Source organism: Cololabis saira, chromosome 15, assembly GCF_033807715.1.
Source record: "Cololabis saira isolate AMF1-May2022 chromosome 15, fColSai1.1, whole genome shotgun sequence".
Lineage (NCBI taxonomy): Eukaryota > Metazoa > Chordata > Actinopteri > Beloniformes > Belonidae > Cololabis > Cololabis saira.
In genome coordinates this window covers 10,263,175-10,285,797 of record NC_084601.1, presented here as the reverse complement: position 1 = coordinate 10,285,797, position 22,623 = coordinate 10,263,175, and the positions used below count along the sequence as shown (strand labels likewise).

General features: G+C 45.7%; 1 protein-coding gene across 2 annotated transcripts in view; it reads right to left on the bottom strand.

Annotated features, from left to right (window-relative positions):
* jarid2b (jumonji and AT-rich interaction domain containing 2b) overlaps window positions 1-13,042 on the bottom strand; it is a 102,898-nt gene extending 89,856 nt beyond the window's left edge. For both annotated transcript variants that reach the window (XM_061742433.1, XM_061742434.1), the window contains exon 1: window positions 12,459-13,042. In XM_061742433.1, the coding sequence (XP_061598417.1) occupies window positions 12,459-12,503 (45 nt within the window). In that variant the 5' untranslated portion in view covers window positions 12,504-13,042. The remainder of the gene's footprint in view (window positions 1-12,458) is intronic.
* Window positions 13,043-22,623: the final 9,581 nt, after the last annotated feature.

Here is a 22,623-nt window from a genome sequence, read left to right as displayed (position 1 = left end):
GGACTATGTTCTGCTCTTGCAGAGCAGGAGCCGGCGTTTCACGAGGCGAAAATAAAAAGGCACTGATAAACCGCAGACATACCCACGCATTCTGTAGTACAAACATACAGACACAAATTAGTATTAAGATTACCATTAAGAAAAAAGACAAACTAAAACCTTCTCTAGAGGAGCAGAGATCCTCATGAGCAGGTAGGGGCCTCGTGTTGAAAGCTTATTCCAGAAAACAATAAGCAGGGCCTATTGGCACCTCTGGGCCCCCACACTGGAGAGGTTTTACCTGCCAGGTAAAACCAGTGGTGGACTCACAAGAGGACGGACAAAAGACATAACTGACAAGTTCATCCAAGGCCATAAGGAGGGACCTGGAGGGAGGTGAAGTAAACATGAGCCTCCATCTCCCATGACACCACGTCAGCAACTCCCAAGGTTAAAATGGCTTCGCTGAATCCTGTGGACAGTCACTTAAGGCCAATGAGTCATCAGTTTAAAAAAAGAAAAATTTAATTGGTACAAGGTGAAGTTTAAAAATGTTCAGTGGATGCAACAACATCCACCGAGCAGCTCCAGGTCCAAACATGCTGAACAGGTCAAAGAGCACCATGTGCAGCGCCGAGATTAAAAATTCAACACAGGAAAAGTCACTGGATCTCTCAGCCTTCATATTCAAATCAAGCTGCTCAAATTCGCAGGCGTAACCTCTGGGGCCACGTTGGAGTGTGTGCACGACATGCGTCACCCCTCAGATGTGTGCAGGGGCAGATATCCATCTACTCCGGTATAAGCAGCACTAAAGGCGAGCCAGCGGCAGTCACAGTAGCTACAACAAATTCACTCCCCATAAAAATGAGCAGTGGATAGATTTCAGCGTGCCGCTTGCCAGAACCACGGGAGGGAGACTAAATGATTATGTTACAACAACACCGCTCCGGCTCTCAGAAAACAACAATCAGGGTGTAGGTAGGATATTGCGGCCGAGTAAAATTAAAGAGGAGTGGGAGCGAGACAGTCGGAGGGGAGGGAGGGTGGGAGGATGATTTCATGGAGATCATCAGGGGCTGCAAACATGTTTGGCTGTTTGTCTTCAACCGAGAGCGGCAGCCAGCCAGCATCCTCCTCTGAAATGCATACGTTCACTTTACAAGCCGACAGATGGAGGAGGAAAGACAAAAATAAGCTCCTGCGTCTGAAACAACTGTGATGGACTGATCCTGTGCAGAACATGACATTTCAGTCACTCTCATTTCAACACACCAAAGTTAAAACTCAGAAAGACAACACTTCCTCTCCGGTCTGAACCGTACCATCTAGGATGGAAAAAAGCGTCTGTCAGCCTGCCGAGTTGCCTCATAAAAGGTTAAGTGGAAGAAGGCTGCTGCAGATGGTTGGGGAGATAAGACTACCGGTTAGGGCGATGCTTGTGGTGACATGAGAGCAACAAAAGCAGAACCGACGTTCAGAAAGGTTCAGTTGTGTCCCATGGTGCACCTCTCCTCCCGACTCAAGACCCTCGCCACAAGTTTTCTTTACTTTCCGGCTGCGTTTGTCTTCACCGCCTGCAACAGTTTCTCATGACAACGCGGCACGTCTTGTACGTACGAGGAAGCAAAAGCCAAGCGGAAGAACGAGCTGCTGGATCAACTCCATCGTTGCCGTTAGTAGTGTCACGTTTGTCGTCATCGCTCTACTACGGTACTACGGCAGTGGCAGTCCGACAGTGTAAACGCTCACCTGAACTGGCTGGAGCAGTCTAACACGAACCCAACAGTACCAGACCCAACTGCTCTGTGGAAACGGGGTAAAAATTCCCACAGAAATAAAGTCAGTGCAGAAGAACTGATCATTACTTGACCTCCTGGCGCCCCATTCAAAGCTTAAATCTTTATATTTTGACAAGACCAGCACGTAAACCATTTTAAAAGCTTCCGTTTGTGCGTCTGTGTTTCCAGCATGACAGAAATAAATAAATCATACAAACATCAGAAACTGAGAAATGTGACCCTTGAGACGACATATCTGAGAAAGGTTTGGTGGTAGATATGTGGCCTGATAAAAATCCATTTCCTCATTTCCACCCTGCGATCTGGGTTTTATCGTCGGGGGGCAGATGCCTCACCAAAACTTATTGGCCAGTACTTTAAATCAAAACTTAAATGGCTTGTTCACAAACACGGAAATGACACCTGACCAGTTTATGAATATATAAACCTGCCTTCCATAACCACAGCATTTAGCACAGCGGCATGTTTCATTTCAGGAAACAAGGCCTAACCCCTTTAAACGCATAAGCAGCCCCTATACAGGGAGTTGTTGGTTCACAGACAGAGGAAAAGAAAAAAAGAAAAAGAAAAAAAAAGGACATATGTGTTAAGTGAATAATGGCGCTGGGATAGTGTGGACAAAGAATGAAGGTGATGCACGAGGGGCAATAAGGTGGCCTCAGCCGAGCCAGCAGCCTACAGAAGAGAGATTCCCCGTCCCGTCACTGCAGCAAGCGTTACTGCAACCGGCGTTACTAGTGGTGGACCTCAAAAAAAGGTAATTCAGGGCTAAAGTTGTTGCCAGCATTAGACTCAGTAGATCCTCGATCTCTAGTGCTCGAGTCTGTGGTTATGACATTGATGGACAATGATTTGTTTTGGGTTCAGTTTTGAGTCACTTGGAAAGCTGACAGTCATCTGTGAATTGGATAACTTCAGCACTGGATATACTTGTCAAACTCACCCCGTCACATAATCAGTCAATGTTTTCACCAATGCAACCAAGCAAATGAACCTATCGCCAGACACAGAGTTTCACAAAGTCTCAACGAGTTAATGCTCCCGCTGCTGTTTAAAAAGCTTACGTGAGAAGAAGTCTGCTCACACTGGCAGCTGGTAGAAGTAAGGCTTCTATACATCGTGAATGAGTGGACTTTTCTCTAAAACATGAGTAGAAGCAGCAACGAACACGTCCCCTGATGCTGAGCCAGGCGTCAAGCACAAAGATCTCTGCAGTCAGAACAAGCACGCACAGCAGCACTGCAACATCAACATGACTGCAGGAAATACATATCTTAAATAACTATGACACATAATATATTTATACATATTGAATTTTTTTTATTTAGATGGTGTGAATCAACACAATATAACAAAACGCACTCAATGCTTTTCAGCCTGTGGAATATAACCGGAATCAAAAGTCATCGTGTGTGACGCTGCGTTATGAGTAATATGAAATTCCAGTCTTGATATCGGTGACAGTATGACGGGGTTGCTTATTCAAAATCAGATATATTGTAATGTAATGGTGAAATAAATTATTTATTGACAGGAAATGGGGCATCACCATAAGTTGTGAGAGTTAACCAGTTCCTTTATGAATAATCATGGTTTACAGAATACATCACAACATCTGGGTATGACGGGGAAACGGTTAACTAAATAAAGCAACAGCATCAGAAGCTAAAGTATATTTTCCATTCTCCGAATCCACAAATGCACATCTTGTCGGTTCTTTTATCAGGATTGGTTTCTAGACTTTAAATGAATATTTTCACTTTTAAAAGCACAAACAGACTCTGCATCCCAACATCCGTAGCTAAAAAAAAAAAAAAAAGCCCTTCTTCACTACATTTTCTCAGTTTCACGATAAAAACACTTGATTTCTCTGACTCACATGACTGCCAGACGCATCTTACAGGAACCAGATGCCCCAGCAACCATCTAGCTTTGCTATTCATCGCCCTCCACTCCCTCAAACACAAGCTGTGCAACTAAAAGGGAAGAAACGTTCGACTTGCTCAGAAACCATGTCAGCATATCCGTTTCTATAGTAACCTGGAGATGGGTGGGTGGGTGGGTGGGTAACACAAGCACCCCCTGCCCCAAACACACACACACACACACACACACACACACACACACACACACAGAAATAGAAGACCATTAAGGTGCTGGGACCGGCTGTAGTTTCATCACTATGGTAACTTCCTGCTGTAGCTGACTAACAAATTGTGTTTGGCAGGAGTCCGTTTCTAAATCACTTTTTTCCCCACGTGTGAACGCGTGCATGCGTCTACGACAGCCAAGCCTGGAGTCGGCCAGTGGTTAGCTCATTTCCTATCCACATTCTTAAACAATTAAATCCAAGAACAGCCACGGCTTGCGTCAGCCTTTGAGGTGTCTACATGCTTTTCTTGGTTTTTAAATATACATTCAAAAAAAAGGGGGCTACCTCTAGGATAGACCGTAATTGTAAGGGGACTTGTAGGCTTGCATTTGCTGCCATCACTAGAGATTATGCCTAATTTGATTATTTCTATCCTCTTGGATTTTTCCTCCTGAACGATCACAGGTTGTGAATTCCAGGCTCGGCCTTCTACCCCCAGGCCTTGTGATGTTTGATCCCGAGCCAGGGGAGACCTGCCAGACTACAGCCCAGGCTCTGGCGCCCTTCCCTCCATGTAGCATGAACTAAAGCTCCCTGCTGTGAGGCCTGGAGGAAATCACACCGCCGAGAGAATCACAGCAGCCCTCATTTATTGAGCAGAGGTTAAAATGGGGAGAACAATATCTTCAACACCCACTCTGCATGACTCTCTGTGATGCAGAGTGGGTGTCAGAGGTGCTCATTGAGTCATTGACCCACTGCTGAAAAACAAAAATCAATAGGCAAACGGGAAGAGAAAAATCTATATTTCTTTACTTATTTCTCAAGTGATGTTTTTCCATAATAGTTTGTGGATGAAAACAACCCTACGGATATTCTTAAACAATCTAGAAACACACAAAGCAGGAGTGAAGCAGGATTAAGTCGTAGTAAATGTGTTATTAACCAAACAAAAATCATTAAAACAATGGCCAAGAATAGAGAAGTAGGTTTCACAATAAGAAAATTATCAAAGCCACTTCCTTATTCAGCTGTACCCACTGGAGATTTAGATTCACAGATGTGACGCAAGCATCACCACAGTTTTACCCCACCCCAAAAAAAATTAAATCCATCTCGTGCACATCCACCGACTGTATTAACTTGTATGACTTTGGCTCTTTGGCTGGGCAAGAAAGCACTCTAAAGCTCTACGGTTCAACACTGGCTCCTAATACATTAATAAGCATGTGCACTAAAAGTCCCATAACAACCGCAAGAACCAAACCACGGTAAAGAAAACCTCCAACCCACAAAGCATAAATTTGATAGAGGGATCCACCTCCAACGTCTGGAATACAGCATTTTAGCTCCGCTCTGCACCAAACAAATCGGGTCCACATCTCCAGATCTCTCTGCATTTTAATTAAGCAGCTCAACTCTCCAGAATCAAATCAGAGATGCATTTCCACAATGTTGCATCACAATCATGCACAGCGAGACGGTATGGCTGGTTGGCGCCTAGCTATAGCATTATGGTATGAGGGGTGTAAATAAAAAGCACCAAGAGCTTAAATCATAAACCCAATAGTACCATAGTTAACTTTGGAGGAAATGGGGAAAGAAACGCTGAGTAGACCTGCAGACCCTCTGAACCAGTTCTGCCTCTTCCCCACCTACTTCCACTTGTTTTCTCAAGTCCACAGCACCAGACAACCCCCTCGCCCGGTTCACATTTCGCTTGAAAACATCTTCACTCCATGTCATTTTCCCTGACTTCATATCTACCACTTAAAACTAAAAAAAAAACCTTTGAGAGGCCTAAAAAGTAGATGTGTGGCAACAGCAGATTGGCTCAGATCTACTTAAGGCAAACCCCTCTGCCTTACTGGTTCATCCCGTAATGGGGGTAGGGGGGGGCTGCCATCCTGAATTAAGGCCTCTGGGAAGGGAGCAGTCACATCTAAATGCTCTGTAACAGAGCAAAGGTCACCATCCCATAACCAGCAGTGCATGTTGACGAGTTGAAAACACAACAGTGACAACACCACCAAATATTAAGAAACATGTTCATATCTGGGAAGCGCCGTCAGGAAGCATTAAATAAAAGTGTGATGTATTAGCTACAGCAGCACGGTGCCAGAGAGCCAGAGGAGCGTCCAGTAGCTTGCTAGCAGGAAGGGACGCGGCGTCTCAGAGGAATGACTCAGATTACTGCTCTCGGTGGAAAGCTGAGAGATTGCGACGCATAATGAGAACCGCTATGAATGAACAGTGCGAGGTAGAAATGAACGGGATTCCTGGAGTGAAATTTCACGACTGGTTGCAAGTATCTTCGCAGAAAAGAAATCAGCATTTACAGAGAAAAGTTCTCAGGGTTTCCTAGTCTTAGTACCAAACACTGATTATAAGAAGGAGATGCACTTTTATGCTGCGTGGCATATGTTTGACAGCAAAACGGTGATATTCTTAACACAGAAAGGGGAGGGAGCACCGAGGATCGATACTGACTGAGCCTCCGCGCTGTTGCTTCATCCCTCGAGGCTTAATTCACTGGATGTTTAAAGAGGGTCGAGTCACAATAGGGGATCAGATGGGATTGACCACAGGATGAAAATGTGAGGAGTGTTTATTAAACTGATGTAGGCGAGATGAAGAGTGGGGAGAAGGTGAGCCCAGTTCGGCCGAGAGGTTGTGTGAGAGATGCACGCAACGGTTATTAAAAGCTAATGCCAGGCTAAGCTACAATAGCTTGGTGATTCAAAGAAAAAAAAAAAAAAAAAAAGGTTGATAAAACAAGCTAATACCTCGTTCTTTAAGCTTGACAGTACTTAAATCAAAGCCTGGGGCTAAGCTTAGCTGTTAAACTACAAACAAAAACACCTGTACTATATGAGGTGCATTTCTCTTAAAATAAAAGGTCAACATTTGGAGAACGATAAAAAGTGATGCCTTTCCGTTTCCTTCCTGCTGAATGTCCTTCACGCGTCTGTGTAAAGCCCACAAGACCGAACTGGAAACAAAGCCGAAGTGTTGATTCAGCTTCGTGGGGATACTGAGCGGATAAGATGAGGCAACCACTCACTCATTCACCCACACGTGCACGAGCGCCAATGTGTGTTCATACGCGCACACGCAGCCTCTCAGGGCCTGACCAGCTGTCTCACTCCCCCATCTCCATCCAAAGCTGCGGGAGGAGGAAGATATAAATCACTTGAATGAAGCCGTGCACGGAGGGAGCACAAGTGGTGTACGTGACACACACACACCCCCAGCAGCACAGAGTCCAAACCTGCCCGGCGTCGACTATTACACCAGCAAATACACCTACACGGGATTACACACGAGCTGCACGTGAGAAAATAAAACATTATGTAAATATAATAAAAAGTCACGCCCGGTTTTGTGTCATTATTCCTGCAAATGAGCCTGATATCTGCAGGAGAGTTCAGGAGGGCGGAGCACCAGCTTACCTGCCCCGCCTGCAGGTGTACACCTAGAGACCTTTGCCTGTGCGCATTGCTGCCAGCAAACAGAGACCGAGCTCAATGCCAACGCTGATAAGAGAGGAGGTTGCGTTGCATAACAGGAGCGTGCACTGTGAGACGGTAAAAAAGGGACAATGCAGAGAAGAAGAGAGGCGGAGAGTGTAACGGGTAAATAGTGAGTCTATATTTATGTCAGAGCAGAGAGCCGAGCTGCGTTTGGCCGCCGATCATCCTTCGCTGGTCCAAACTGAACAGAACAGCTGTAATGATGAGGTGAACTCTCTTGGCACAGCAGCCTTTATTCACGAGAAACAATAAAATTAAACTATAGTAAAAAAGAAAATGCTTTTCTTCATTTCAGCACAAACTTAATACATGTATAAGACCGGTTTAGAAGAGGGCTGGACAACCAACTTCACTCTAAAAGAAGGCAGCGCTGACTCGGCCAGCGCTGGCAGAGTGAGCGAGTCCTGTGAGGACGAGGACGAGGCCGAGGGGACGCGAGGCTCGGCCTGCAGCGTGGGAAGCCGTATTCTCCCCCGTTTCAAGAGGGACACACAGACAGAGATATTCACAAACCTGCCAGACTTCAGCGCATTAAAACCACGTCACCAACACACACACAGACCAGACGAGCACATGGTTCGTATTTCCCCATTTTCAAGCTTTCCTCTGCGAGCTGTGAGACAAACTCTGCTGCAGTTATTTCTCTCCGAGTGTAAATTCACGGCTGGTGTTTCTATGATACGGTTTACACTGTGCACGGCGGCGCATTCAAGGTTGAAAACAACAAAGCACAACTAAACACATTTGGAGCCACATTCAACCAGGTGAACACGGTCAAATAAAGGGGCAGTAAAACACTACTGTGGGTATGGTGCGCTTTGATTTGCCCCGGCGACCTTGGGCACAGACGGGTGAAAGGTGAACCCTGAAATGTTGCACAGGTGAGCAGAAGGGAGCTCATGGGGAAGACTTTGCATTGAAACATAAGTAAAGCGCTGAGGCGCCCGCGTTTCAGTCGGACATCCCTCCAACGAGAGCGATACAGGAGTACAAGGAGAGAGTGAGATAAAGAAAGGAAATGGAGGGGGGGGGGGGGGGGTACCTTTGCACTCTCCATTCTGCTCCTGCTCTCTATTTTTGTTTCCTCTTTTTGTGCACGCGCTCTCACACACACACTCCCTCACAGTGCAATGGATTTTCAACTTGGCTCTCATCAGTTGTGTGCTTGATGAAACAAACACTGACAGCCTCTTTACATTTGTAAAGGGCCCTGCAGCAGCTGTGCTTGTCCCACACACACACACACACACACACACACACACACACAGACACACACACACAAAACCTTTGAATCTGAGGCCTAGCCCCAGCTGGGGCCTACAGGAAGAGCCGATTCTGCACAAAATGGCCATGGCTGCACTCTGCTGCGTTCTCCTGCTACTGTGGTTCGCACACACACAGTGTGTGTCATGTTTCGTTAGAACAACACTGCCACACATTAGTGCTTAATACCCCGGTCATTACAGTTTCCCCCCCTCAGTCAACCACGTTGGAGGACAACAAACAACAAAAGGTAAACCTGAACATTAAAAACAATCCCCCCCACCTCTCCCGAAACACGGCGACAACACCGAAGCCTCTTCTCTCTGGTCCAGTCGGTGTTTGGATTCTTTGCAGAAAATGATTACTGACAAGCTTTGTTTGCTTTTATTAGGGTCTCAACCCCCTATTTTAAAACCACTTTATGAACGATGAATTTTAATATCATTTGCAGAGAGTGAATGTTTGTTAGGTGCAGAAGGTGTGTGTGTTTCGGATGGGGGTGGGGGTGGGGGGGGTAACAACTCGCACTTATGTTTCAGGGGAAATGGTTAAGCCAAGCATGTCTAATTGTCTTACGCTAATTAGGGGAGGTGGAGGAGGGGGTGAGGGGGTCACTGAAGACCACGAGTCCTGCCTCAAAGCCTGGAGGCGGACTTCAGGATCTGGACTCCTCCATGTTGATGTGAGGAAAAAAAAAAAAAAAAAGTGTCCATTTTGAGACTATTTCTGTCGGGTGCAGACTCAACGCATCAACCGCAGCTGCCGAAAACGCATGACAGATGTGACACACGTGCACGGGAGCGAAACATGCTTCCTGCAATCAAGCAGCGGCTGCAGCTTCTGTCTGCAGATCTAATAATACGAGCAGGTCACGATTAGGCCGAGATGAAACAAAGCAGCGTCCTCCAGGTCCCCGGGAGGACGACGACCAGTCCAGGACCGGCATATAGACCGGTGTCTGAGTGAGTCACGACCTCGACGGCTCCACTACCTCCACCCAGGGGGAACTTGATGATTCAGTACAATCGTGCCCTTACGATACTACAACCAGCCCCGCTGAGCTCAGCAGCTGGAGCGGCGCGCTCGCCGTCACCATCACGGCCGGGTTTATTTGGGGGCCGCCAAACTATACCGCTTTCAAATAAATCAAACGGCAGATAGATCAGCACATTGGACTTCTGACACTGATGTACTGAACAGTACCCAAACATCTGCTGGCCATACGGGGGTCCTGCAGATGTGTTAGTGAAATCCTTTTTTAAAAAAAAAAAAGGCCCACAACTTGGACTGGACCATTAAAAACGGCCCCAGGACCGGTGCCATTAAACATTCTGGTTCCTATATGGGCTCCACGTGTTTTTCATAGGGAAGTCGTGAGGAGGAAATGACAAAGATATGATGAAACTTTCTTCAGAAAACACAACAGAGTTTGTCGTCACCTCTGCAAGATGCAAAAAGAAAAGCAGAAAAGCCTGAAGCTTGTATTATGGTTCTGCGTCAAAATGACACCGTGTGGTACGTGTCGACGCACACTAAACGCCGTCACTGACGTGCACCCCCCAAAAATTGTAACTACGCATCAAGGCGACGCAGACCACACGCAGACGGAGAGGGCTGTGATTGGTTCGCTTGGTAGCAACGCATTTCCGGTTTCCGGTTTGAAGCAGTCGTGAACTTTCAGCGCTCTTTTCTTCGTGTATGTGTGATTTTTTTTTTTGGTTCGGTTTTTTGCACAATAGTTGTCCTTATCTCTTTGATTCACTGTGACCGGAAAAAGTCGGATAAACCATTCAGGAAAAGATCGCGAATTAGCGGTCACGGGGGGTACTGCACCGCGGAGAAATGGAGTGACGGAGAAGTCCGAAGGGTTCACGACGGCGTCACGGTGACGGCGTGTGCTCTGCGTTGGTTTGACGCAGAACCATAATTCAGGCTTTAATCAAGATTATCTCTAGAGGATTGACATCACCTCAGCTGGTCATATAAACCTGTTGCTTGGTTTTGCAATAATTTGAACGGTTTTATTCTGGATGAAACTGACTTTTTTATAGCAACTCTGGATTGTAGTTTGTTTGTTTTGTTTTTTGTTTGCTTTTGGGGGGGGGGGGGCTTTGCATGAGATGTCTCCTTCAGTAAAACGTTGAATTGTGTACCGATGTTTCACAGCAACTATCAGTACATCACAGAAGTCCAACCAGCCCTCCCTCCCTCCCCTGGAGGAGCCGGTGTGAGTGGGACCGGGAGGAAGGAGGAGGAGAAAAAACAAAAACGATGCGTGGTGACGAAGTCAGGCGAAACCTTAACGCCGACCACGGTGTGCAACATTAAAAGTCTTTCATCCCCCCCGTGAAAGGACAATTGCCGGTCCGACTTGAGCCGCGGGGACAAGTTAAGAGAGCGAGCCTGAGACTGAACGGAACGGCTCGGCTCGGAGCCGCTTCTCTCCCAGATCCGCCGGAGAAAGAAAATGGTCGCTCCATACATAAACCTCTGCAATGCGACTGCACACAGCCCAGCCAGAACAGGGGGAGAAATAAATAAATAAATACGTAAATAAATAAATAAAATGGAAAGGCTGCTGGTTTGGTGGCAATTGCTCGACGGTTGGGTCGGAACATGAGCAGACGGGGCCGAGTCGTTAGCGGCTAAAACCTGATTTATGGTTCCGCGTTAAAGCGACGGCGTAGGGTACACGGCGACGCGCACCGTAGGCTCTGCGTCGGTGTGACGCGGAACCATAAATCAGCCTTAAGCTGCTGCCATGTAAATAAATAACATAAAAAAATAAAATGAAATAAAATAAAAAGAATGAAATAAAATAAAAACTAAATAAAATGAAAATAAAAATTAAATAAATAAATAAAAATTTAATTAAATAATAAAAATAATAAAAAATAAAATAAATAAAATGAAAAGCCTGCTGGTTCGGCAGCACCGTGGTTCGAAACATGAGCAGACGGGGCCGAGTCGTTAGCGGCTAAAACCTGATTTATGGTTCCGCGTTAAATCGACGGCGTAGATGAGCGGCGACGCGCACCGCTCTTGCGTCGTTGTGATGCAGAACCATAAATCAGCCTTAAGCCGCTGCCATGTCTGCCCCCCCCAGAGGTCACGCGGAGCCCCCGCCGGTACCGGCCGGTCCCCTCCGCCCCCACCCCGGTCCTCCGGGCCCGGGACCGGCGGGACCCCCCCCCCCCCTCTCAGCCTCTTTATGGGGTAAATTAAAGCGCCGCGGCGGCCGCGGCTCCGCCAGCGGAAAACACGCGACGCAGCCGCGCCATCGGAAACGCCGTCCCCATCGGTCCAAACGGCTCCGTCTCTCCGTCTCGACGCGGCTGCTCGAACTGGGACGACATGGACGCCGAGCTATGGCCGACGGGCTCGTCTTCCTTTAGGAAAGGTCCAACAAAAGCCCCCTCTCTCAAACAAACCCCGTCTCATCCTCCTCGCAGGACGCGAGGAAAACCCGTCCCGCATCCCCCGCTGCTGCTTGAGGAGACGGCTGGAAACCAGCCCACCAAAGAGCAGAAAAAAGGTCCAAATAGCCTCCAACATGTCGGGGAGACGTCGTGGACGCCGATGGAAGCAGAGCTGGCTCTTTAAACTCACAATGTCATCGCTGAAACACGAACACAACTTGAGACATTTTTAAAAGGCATTGCTGAGCCGACACCACCTGGCCGGTATAACCTTCACAGTCCCTGGTCAAAGTTTATGCATTTTCACCAGGTAAACTTGAATACGGCAGCCGCATTTGGAAACATTTCGGTCGGATGAGGTCGTACTTACATATTTCTTTTGAATGATATTTCGCTTAGGTCTTTCCTTGCTCATTATGCAATCCCACCAAAATGTTTGGCTATAGAGAGAATGGCCACATGAATGTCTTTCTTTGACTCTCGCCTTTTTCCCCCGGAGCTCCAACCGATTGACGATTTAAATCCCCGGCTCCGTCGAGAAAAAGCTCGCTGGCCTCGCAGAAATCCTCCTTCTTGGGGTTTTTTCCCCTCCTCAAAAAAAGCAGTCGGATGTAAATCCCAACAGAATTCAAGGGTCGACGACGAGCAGAGACGGGCTGGACCCAAACTTACTTGGGGATAACATAGTCACAACAATAAGTTCCATTTGCCCGAACAGCTCGGCTTGTGGTCGCGGCGCTCTCGCTCCCGGCTCTCTCCAAACGCATGAATGTATGTGTGCCTCAGTCCCAACCAGTCACATTTTTTATTTGACGGCGACGCTGCGGCGAGGAGGTAATAAATAAAATAAAAAAACAAAAAAATAAAAGGTTTAGGTGTTGGGTGTTTGCGGCTGGAGCTGGCGGTCGTCGTGCTTGCTCTCCAGCGGCGCTGCTCTGCTGACGGAGAGCTGCTCCTTTCTCTCGGAGCCTCGGCCTCAGCCTATCACCGCCCCCGACGGCAGCGGCAACTTCAAACCCCGAGAAGACTGCCCTCCGGAGAGGCAGCACGCCGTCTGGCCGGGGTTTTAATCGACTTACTGCTATGTATGTTGGTTATTGCGATGGAAACATTTCCCTGTGTAAGGGTTTTATCCCCCCAGCTTTTGTTTTGAGCTTCAGTGATTCAATGCTGCGGAGCAATTTCAAGGAGATGGGAGTGAAATTGTTTTTAAACTCGTGTGTTCCTGTCCACAGATTGTGTTCACTTATACATTTCACTTCTTCTTTTCCCTTCTTAATCCAGCAGTACAAGTAACTATCAATTACATTTATATTTGACACACTTTTTGCTATACTTTTAAATTAAGAAGAGGTCTTTCTGTGTGGAGTTGGCATGTTCTCCCCGTGCTTGTGTGGGTTCCCTCCGGTTACTCCGGTTTCCTCCCACAGTCCAAAAACATGGGTAGTAGGTTAATTGATGATTCTAAATTGCCCGTAGATGTGAGTGTGAGTATGTCTGGTTGTGTGTATATATGTGGCCCTGTGATAGACTGGCGTCCTAGGTGAACCCCTGCCTCTCGCCTAAAAATTAGCTGGGATAGGCTCCAGCAGAACCCGTGACCCTGCAAAGGATAAAGTGTGTATAGATAATGGATGGATGGATGGCTCTCAGAAGAAATGCAAAAAGGCAGGGATGCCTGCATTTCCATACAAATGACTGTCCCCAAACCACATCACACCGACAGACTGCGAAATTACTGGACACAGGAGACATCACCCGTAGGTTCTTCTGAAGCCCTAGTTTCACGTTGCAAATGGGTGGTGCAAACAGGACACAGGTGACATTAAGGCTGGATTATGGTTCTGCAACAAATCGACGCAGAGCGTGCGCCGCAGGTTGCGCCGCGTTGCGCACCCCACGGCGCACCCCGCGGTGCACCCCACAGCGCATGCCACGCCGTGCCTGACATGCACCTCCCACAAATTGTAACTACGCATCAAGAGGTCGCAGACCAACGCAGACCGAGTGGGCTGTGATTGGTTCGCTTGGTAGCAACGCAGTTCCGGTTCGTGAAGCAGTCGTGAACTTTCAGCCCTCTTCTTCGTGTATGTGTGATTTTTTTTGTTTTGGTTTTTTGCACAATAGTTGTCCTTATCTCTTTGATTCACTGTGACCGGAAAAGTCGGATAAACCATTCAGGAACCCCTAGTGCTCGCGGGGGGTATTGCACCGCGGCGAAATGGAGTGTGACGGCGTCACAGCAACAGCGTATGTTCTGCGTTTGTGTAGTACTGAACCATAATCCAGCCTTCACGCGTAGGTTCTGAAGCCCTAGTGGCACATTGCAAATGGGTGGACAGACAATCCCAGTCAATCAAAGCGAGCCATGGCTACCAGCTCCACCAGCTGATCCACACTGGAGGAGCCGTGGAGGTGCTGGTGGATGTTTGCAGCAGACAATCCCGTTTCAGATGTTATTTCAGTGGAAAAATCAGAAATAACCTCTCTGTTTAGCTGATGCTTGGTTAGTACAAGCGGCTGATCGCTTCACTAAGCTTCTTAGCATGTCAGTTACTGATGAGGAAGCATAGACTGTAGAGATATCTGGACAGCCCATCTGTGATGTCCCCCCTAGGATTCTGACGAGTGCTTCTGAAGCCTCTTTTTGCTTGTACTGCGCAGCACATGTTTCCCTAGAAGTCAATAGGAACATGTCCACCGTATGTTGTGGCTACCAGCTCATTCAGCTGATCCACACCAAAGAAGCCACAGCGCTGCCAGCAGCATTTACAGTGGAACATCTCTGATGTGTGATTAGTATAAAATGTAGTTTGTGTTGGTAAGATTGGTGTAATGACCATGACTGATGAAGAAGTGATAATGGCTAACCATTGGTTAAGCTGACTGTCAATCAAAAGGCTACACCTCATATTAGAACCCAATGTATTGCTTCATATAAGTTCCCCTGATATAAAAAAAACAACAACATTATTATCATCATAAAAATCTTCTGGTTATTTTTGGGATGGTCTCAGAATCAAAGTTACATAATTCCCACTTCATCATACCCTATAACCATAATTGTATGGCCAAAATTTAGAATTGATCTATCACTTAGTCGCACCCCTTATTAGTAATTGTGTCTATTTCTTACAATCTATCAGTGTCGTCTACAATTTATAGTTGCAACTGCCTGTGCGAAAACTCTGTCACAAGAGGTTTTAGAGCAGTTAAGGACACTTTTCATCAAGGAGCATTGAAAGAGGACTTAAATATGCCATGGAGGGATATGTACAAAATCTAAAAATAGATACAGTTGGTAATAAGGCTCAACTGGAGGTGAAGGATTACAGCCTCATCTTACAGTTGCATCGATTGCAAATGACAACATACAGGATCAGCACTGCTCATGCACCTCAGGATAGGATTACATCAAATTTGTTTTGATCAGTTTAATTTGGAAAAGTCCTAACTGCGCTCACACAGCTTTACATCTACACAGCAATTAGATCTGAGGTTATAGAACTATATAACTTTAGATCTAGTATCAGCTATCTGAAGCTGGATCTGAATTTTTGAAGATACTGTAATGCTAGCTGACCAGATTTAAAGTTCTAACGTTGCATCTGTTGCTCTGTAACTCCATAAAGTCCTGATGCTAGTGGTGATTAACCCGTGATGCTAGCCGTGATTTACGTTAGCTAATTGTAGAGGATAAGCTAATTGTAGTGGATAAGATAACTTATCTAATGTGGGCAAAGGTTGCTACATAACAATTTCATACATTCAGGTAAAGGTAGCAGAGTCAAAAGCATTGTTTTGATTTTCCTCAGAACAAATACACATCCTTGTTGATCTTTTGGACTTTAAAGGGGACCTATTATGACATCTAATACCTATTTTAAACAGGCCTTGAATGTCTTAAAAACAAGCTTTTGATTGTTTTTGCTAAATAAATTAGAAATTCAGCCTCTGAGCCATGTCTTTATCTTCCCATTCTCTAACCTCATTATCTATGTGGGATTCTGAGTGGGCGGGGCTATGATAATGAGGGTCTGTGCTGATTGGCTGCCTGAATGACGCGATACACCGCTACGAAAAAATGGCGGAAGCTCCAGCCGACAGAGTTGTTGTTGTTCCGGCCAGAGTTGTGGGCGTGGTTTCACGCATCGGAGGACAACCAATGTAAATCGCTCCCGTCGTTACGTAACGAAAGGGAGCAGAATCTGAACGGCTCGTAGAAGTCACGTCACACTGGATGGCTCATCCGGGCGGCTGTACAGACACTGCAGAATTTGGTTGCCTTCCTCCTTCTCTGAGTTGTCAGGGTGAGGGGAGACGACTTTATATATGTTAAAGCAAGAGAAAACCTGTTTTTCATAATAGATCCCCTTTTAAGTTATCAGCTTGATTCAAATCAGACATTTAGCTTTGTTTTGTTCAGATTTAGGAATTGGAGTAAAATAAACTCCTTCATCTTTCCCCTTGAAAATTAATTTAGACAAACCTGGAGCCTTGGTCGTACAAGAATCTCTCACACATCATGTTTATTTTCTTTGTTCTGGCATAAAGTCCATAAAACAGATGACATTCCAGGATTTTCCAGTGTTTTTTCTAAGGAACTGAAATCTGCAGATGTCCAAGTTCTGGTCCCTGTGTCACTGATGTTCAGCAGCCATGGGCTTGTCTGTTTTTGAAGGGCAGGTATTATTTACAGCGCGGATTTGTCTTCATCAGCACTGCTATTTTATGTGACGTGATCTCGACGAGAACTTAGACAAGAAATTGTTTACATTTCCACCTCCGTACTATATGTTTTACTCCTACTCAGGTTCCTTAGTGCCTCCTCCTCAATCCATCTGGTCTTGGCCGTAACATTTGTCACCCTGGACATATTTGGAAAGGAAAGGCCAGTCAGCTTATTCCATATTTAAACAACTTTCCTATTTTGGCAACTAAATGGCTGCTATTTTAAGAATCCTAATCTAAGAAGACTTTGGTTTTAGTGCTGTGGTTGGCTTTGGAGAAATGGGTATACTCTCAATTTCTGCTTAATTTTTTTTTACATTTTATCAAATAAGGGATTAACGTTTAAACACTAAGATTAAAAATATGCCATATTTAGTTGACCCAAAAATGGGGCAGTGATATTTGCACATTGTCACTCATCTGCACAGCTGGCCATCAGGGAGTAGGGATCATAATGAAATTAACATTAGCCTCACAAGATTTAAAGATTTTTCTCTCAATACAAGTCTACAAACTAAAGGCTGAGACAACTATGATTATGTACATGGAGCCTATTAGTTCCTTACGAGAGGAATGTGTGTTCAACGTGATCAACGTGCAGGCATGTCTGTGTCCATGTTATATTAAACTATAACCACTTCAAATGGCATAACCAGAATCAGTTTACCCAAATCTTTGTGTGGGTGGGACTGTGAGTGATTGCTTAGGGAGGTTTTCCACAGCTGCCTTGTGCTTACTCAGGACAGGAGATTGTGTTAAAGAAAGGGCTCGATGCAATCTGTTGGCTTCCTGAGCTAGGCAATTACTTTTTAATTAGCTTTTTGAATATGGACTTATTTGAACTTTGCATTGCATGTTAGATGTCTGCACATTAGCTACAGATCCGCTGTAAAACATCCCTGTTTTTGTTTAGTGTTCCAGTGGCCGCATGATCTTATGTGATGATGTCTAAAGAGTTGAAAAAGCTTGAGTTAACTGTCAGGGCTTTAGGATCCTTCGGTTGGTGAAATGGGCCGTGTTTAGAGAGTAAAAGTTTAATGTTAACAGGTATTAAGGCTTCATGGTGGTCAACTTTAACAATGACAAAGAAAGGCAATAATTGCATTATTGTAAGCAGATGTTTTTAAAGGATGTGATGGGTTACAACATCTCCCAGCGTCTGTCAGAGCCCGGGGCGATCTTGCTATGATCCACATCCACTCACAAACTCAAACCCACATCCAAAACCACAAGCTTTTTTTTTTTTAGATTTTAAACTAATCTACTTGCATTACCTTGCTCTTAAACCAGTGTAAAGGAAATGGAAAGAAAGAAGAGAAAATGAGACATGGAAAAAAAGACACTTCAGCATCTCTCGCAATCCCTGTCGAATGGGCTATAATCAATCACCTCCATCCATGTAATCAGACTGATTTCATTTTTATTCATGTTACAAGGAGGAGCTATCGATTCTTCGTCCGTGTTTGATGTAGATGTAGCAAAACGTACCAAATGATCAAAGTGCTGAACTTACCCATGAACGCATTAACAAAGACGTCAAATCAATAGTTCATGGGTCAATAATTCCAAGCTTGGTATGCAAATGACGGGATATTTATGTAGTCTGCGAATAATAGAAAAGCAGCAGACTCTGTTAAGATTAGTAGGAAAGAAGAAATGTCACAGGGGAAGGGGGGGGGGGGGGGGGGGGGTGATAGTTTGATGCATATTGAAATAAACACAAGAATAGCAGTCATTTTTCAATTGAGTCTGCGACTGTGTCACGAGATCTCCTAAATCTCTGAGTGATGTCTTGTCCTTCGTCCAACAACGTCTGAGTCAATGGTGCTATTTTGAGCCGAGGCTGTGGAGCGCCTTTAGCCCTCACCACCCCGCGTTCTCAGGAGCTCCACCGCGGTCTTCTGCCCCGCTAGTGCTGACATTTAGACCCACATGAATCAATGAGACAAGCTGTGGAGGGATGCCTGAGTTTTTCAGCAGCCCCCACCATCACAGATCACGTTTAGCCCACACCGTGCAGAGGCAGAGGCAGAGGCAGAGGCTATACAAGGACTTAGGGCCATCTTTAGCCTGATTACCCCTTATGTAGATTTGTCAAACATCAGATCTTGTTTATAGTACCCTAAAACCGATCTGTTGCTCCAAATTAAAATGCTGTAGGCGGAGCTGTTCCTGTAAACGTCAATCTGTTGCAATATAAGCATGTTAGATAATGGTGGAAACAATGATAGATACAGGAAGTGCATGAGAGCTTCTGGGCATCTCTAAACTTGTTGGTCAAAGCAACAAAGTGTTCAGCTGACCGCTTGGTCTGCATGAATAATTGAGGCGTGTAAAAGCAGAAGAAACGGAGCGTATTCATGGCAGATTTTTGTTTGTCTTTAAAGGGACAGCCGTTCTCACTAGTGCTGTTTGGACTGAATAAATGGCAGAATCATTTATACCAACTGAGGAGTGTGTGCGCCTCTGCATGTGCATATGTGTGTGTGATGGAGAAGGCCAGGGATTGATTAGAGCTTTCACTCTCAATGTGGTTAATTGCCCAGTGAGGCTTAGCAGACGGTGCTGGCTAGATTGATGTCCGATAGCCAAGAAGAGGGGGAGTCGGGGTGTGTGTGTGTGTGTGTGTGTGTGTGTGTGCGTGTGTGTGTGTGTGTGTGTGTGTGTGTGTGTGTGTGTGTGTGTGTGTGTGTGTGTGTGTGTGTGTGTGTGTGTGTGTGTGTGTGTGTGCGCGCGCGCGCTGGAGAGAGGGTGGGGTGATGGCAACAAATCCCAAATTAACGTTGAAAGATTGAATGGTTAAATATTGTACACACCGTGGAAATAAACCCAAAGGAGGTTCCTTCCAATGAAAGGAAAAATCAAGCCATTGTAATCACATCTGCTGAAAATAACGGGAGGAAGAATGAAATAAAGAAACCAAAACACTGAGCCATGTCACCTTTTGTTTGGTTTCCCTGGCACGGGTTTTGAAGTTCCCTTCTGAATTCACTTTGAGAATGCCCTGGCGTTTTCACCTCTTTTCAGGGTTTATTACCTTATTGAATCTTTAAAGGACATTTTTTGGCAGTTCTGGCGCAGGATCAAGCAGTTCACATCCTTGCTAAGCAGTTTCTGCCTTGAAGAAGGTGAAGTCAGCTAGGCAGGACGGCTGAAGTTGCTCCGGGAGCAGCATCAGCTCCCATCCACCCGCGATCTGCAAACATCTTTAATATGTGCACTGCAGAAAACATACAGCAACTCTTAATGGAGATGACGTCGGCACCCGTAGTTCTTTTTCACTTATTGTAAACAGGGTTCATAAAATGAATGTTTATTGTTCAGTGAGATGGGTTAGGAGGTACGTGCGTGTGGTGAGGGTTGGATTTAACCAGCGCTGTGTGATTCTGTGGGACAGCAACAAGCAAGCCACTGCGTTGGCCGGGTGGGGGGTGGGGGGGGTTTAAGGAAGTAGTAAAATCGTGGCTCATACAATTCACTCCTTTTAAAGGACGCTATTAAATCTCTAAGTGATACGAGCACTCAGAATATTGAATATTACATATAAAAGAAAAGGAGGACGTGATCCAACGACAGATCTCATGAATACATCGTATACATTATGTACCACTATCTACAAAGAGTACTGTAAGTCATGATTTTACTCTTTTTTCATCATTACATTCAGACTAAGGAGCACGTTGATTAAATATGAAGAGATCATTTTGTTAAAAAACCTGTTTTGTTCTAGGAATTATTTCCTTACTGTCATGAAGAGAGCAGGAGGTGTTGGAGACACCAAACTGACTGAAAGGATTCTTATGATCGTGCTGAACAGGAAGAACACAGTGAAACCGTAACGTGTCAGGTCCGTTACGCGTGCTTTAGGTGATCTCATGTCAATATCTGTCTTAAAATCTTGGTGTCGCCACTGACTGGTCGTTCTAAGTCAAACAGACCTACGCACCTACGAACAGCTTATCTGTTTTCTGTTTTACATCATTGGGTTTGATGGGCTGCACTCATGCCTGTAAAGATTTACCTACTGGCACTCTTCTCTCCAGCGCTTCCTGTTTTTCAGGTACTGTATCGTTGTTTTCATGCAACCCGTTTGCCACGGAAGATATATTCTAGTTTCTGCAGCGCAGCTATGTGTAAACTTCCTTATCGCTGCAAACCTGCAGCCCAGGTGGCACCTGGTGAAAGGCTGTTTCAGGCCACGTTTACACGTAGCCGGGTATTTACAAAAACGGATATTTTCCCCTCTACGTTTTCAAAAAAATCCTCGTTTACACGGACCCGCATGAAAACGCTGTTAACGTCATGCCAGCCAATCAGAATCCTGGAAAAACATCAACAAATGACACGTGTGTAACTTAACCAGTTAAGGCTGATTTATGGTTCCGCGTTACACCAACGCAGAGCCTACGGCGTAAGGTACGCGGCGACGCGCACGTACGATGCGCGTCGCCGCGTACCCTACGCCGTCGATTTAACGCGGAACCATAATTCAGGCTTCATGCTGCTGGCTGACGCGCTCACAGGCTTGAATGAGCAGGAGGCTGGACGGGGGGGGGTTACTTTTAAGTGTGACTTTAGAATATAAAACAGGTAAAATACAAGAAAATATTGACGGTGGCCAAACTAATTGTAAACACAGGTCGCACACATGACGCTGGTGAGTTTCTGGTGCATAATGTGACGTTCTGAAGCTTAAATCTCCGTTTTCCTCCGTTTAGACGCAAACGTGAAAACGGAGTTTTTGAAAATCTCCACTTTGGCCGGAGTTTTCAGAAATGATCGTTTTTGGTGACTTTGAGCTGCGTTTACGTGTAAACGAACGGCCAAAACGCATGAAAACGCCTCCGTTTTTGCCCCGTGTAAACGGGGCCTCAGTCTCTACGTGGCCTTTTCTGCTGATGCTCATGTTGCTTTTTCATTTACTCATTGATGTTGTGGATGTTTGAATAAATTAGATATTGTTTTAAAAAAAGAATGACAAAAGAGCCTGTTGTACCTTGCTCTGTGTGCTGCAAATGCAACAAAGCAATTTCCATAACATGTATGCAGCGTTACCTGTAAGCCCTATATATAAATGCCAACCCCCCATCCCACCTCACTCCCTCACGCACATACACATACACACACACACACGCACACAGACACATGAAGTTTGTGCATGCAGATTGGGTAAGGTGTTGCTGGGAAAGAAGGATTTCAGATTATTTTATAATATTTAGATCCTCGTCCACCCTTGAAGAAACACTTTTACAATATCGTAGCTCGCTATAATAGCTCGACGTTGCAGAGTTGTATGCTCTCCTCTGCAAGGGGGGGGTTTAGCAGTGTTGTTTGCCCTGGTGCTGATGAAGGCGCCCGAGCTTGGGGGTTGTGGCTTTAAATTACTCCCGCTTGAATTTGAATCTTATAAGTACTCATTAAAGTGAGGTTAACCTTCTCCGCCCCCACCCCCACCTCTCTGTCTGCACTGTTCAGGGACTTGTCGGGATCACAAACACAATTTATTTTTCAACAGCCCCTCCGACACGCACCTCCCCTCCTGAAGGGACGTTATGAATCCCCACTCAGCCACCGTGGATAATTGGACACCTTCAGCATGAGAAATCCCCGGCTGCAACAACACAGGCACCAGCTGTGGGGACTCCTATCAGGTTTGGGGAAACGCTGAGGACGAGACGCAAACCGCCAGAAGCTCGGCTGAACATTGAGTCATTTCTGCAAGTCACACAAAACCTCTCTCTGGCAGTATTTTCTTTGTTTTTTACCTGACTTCCTTCTCACATCTCAACTTCATCACCTGCGCT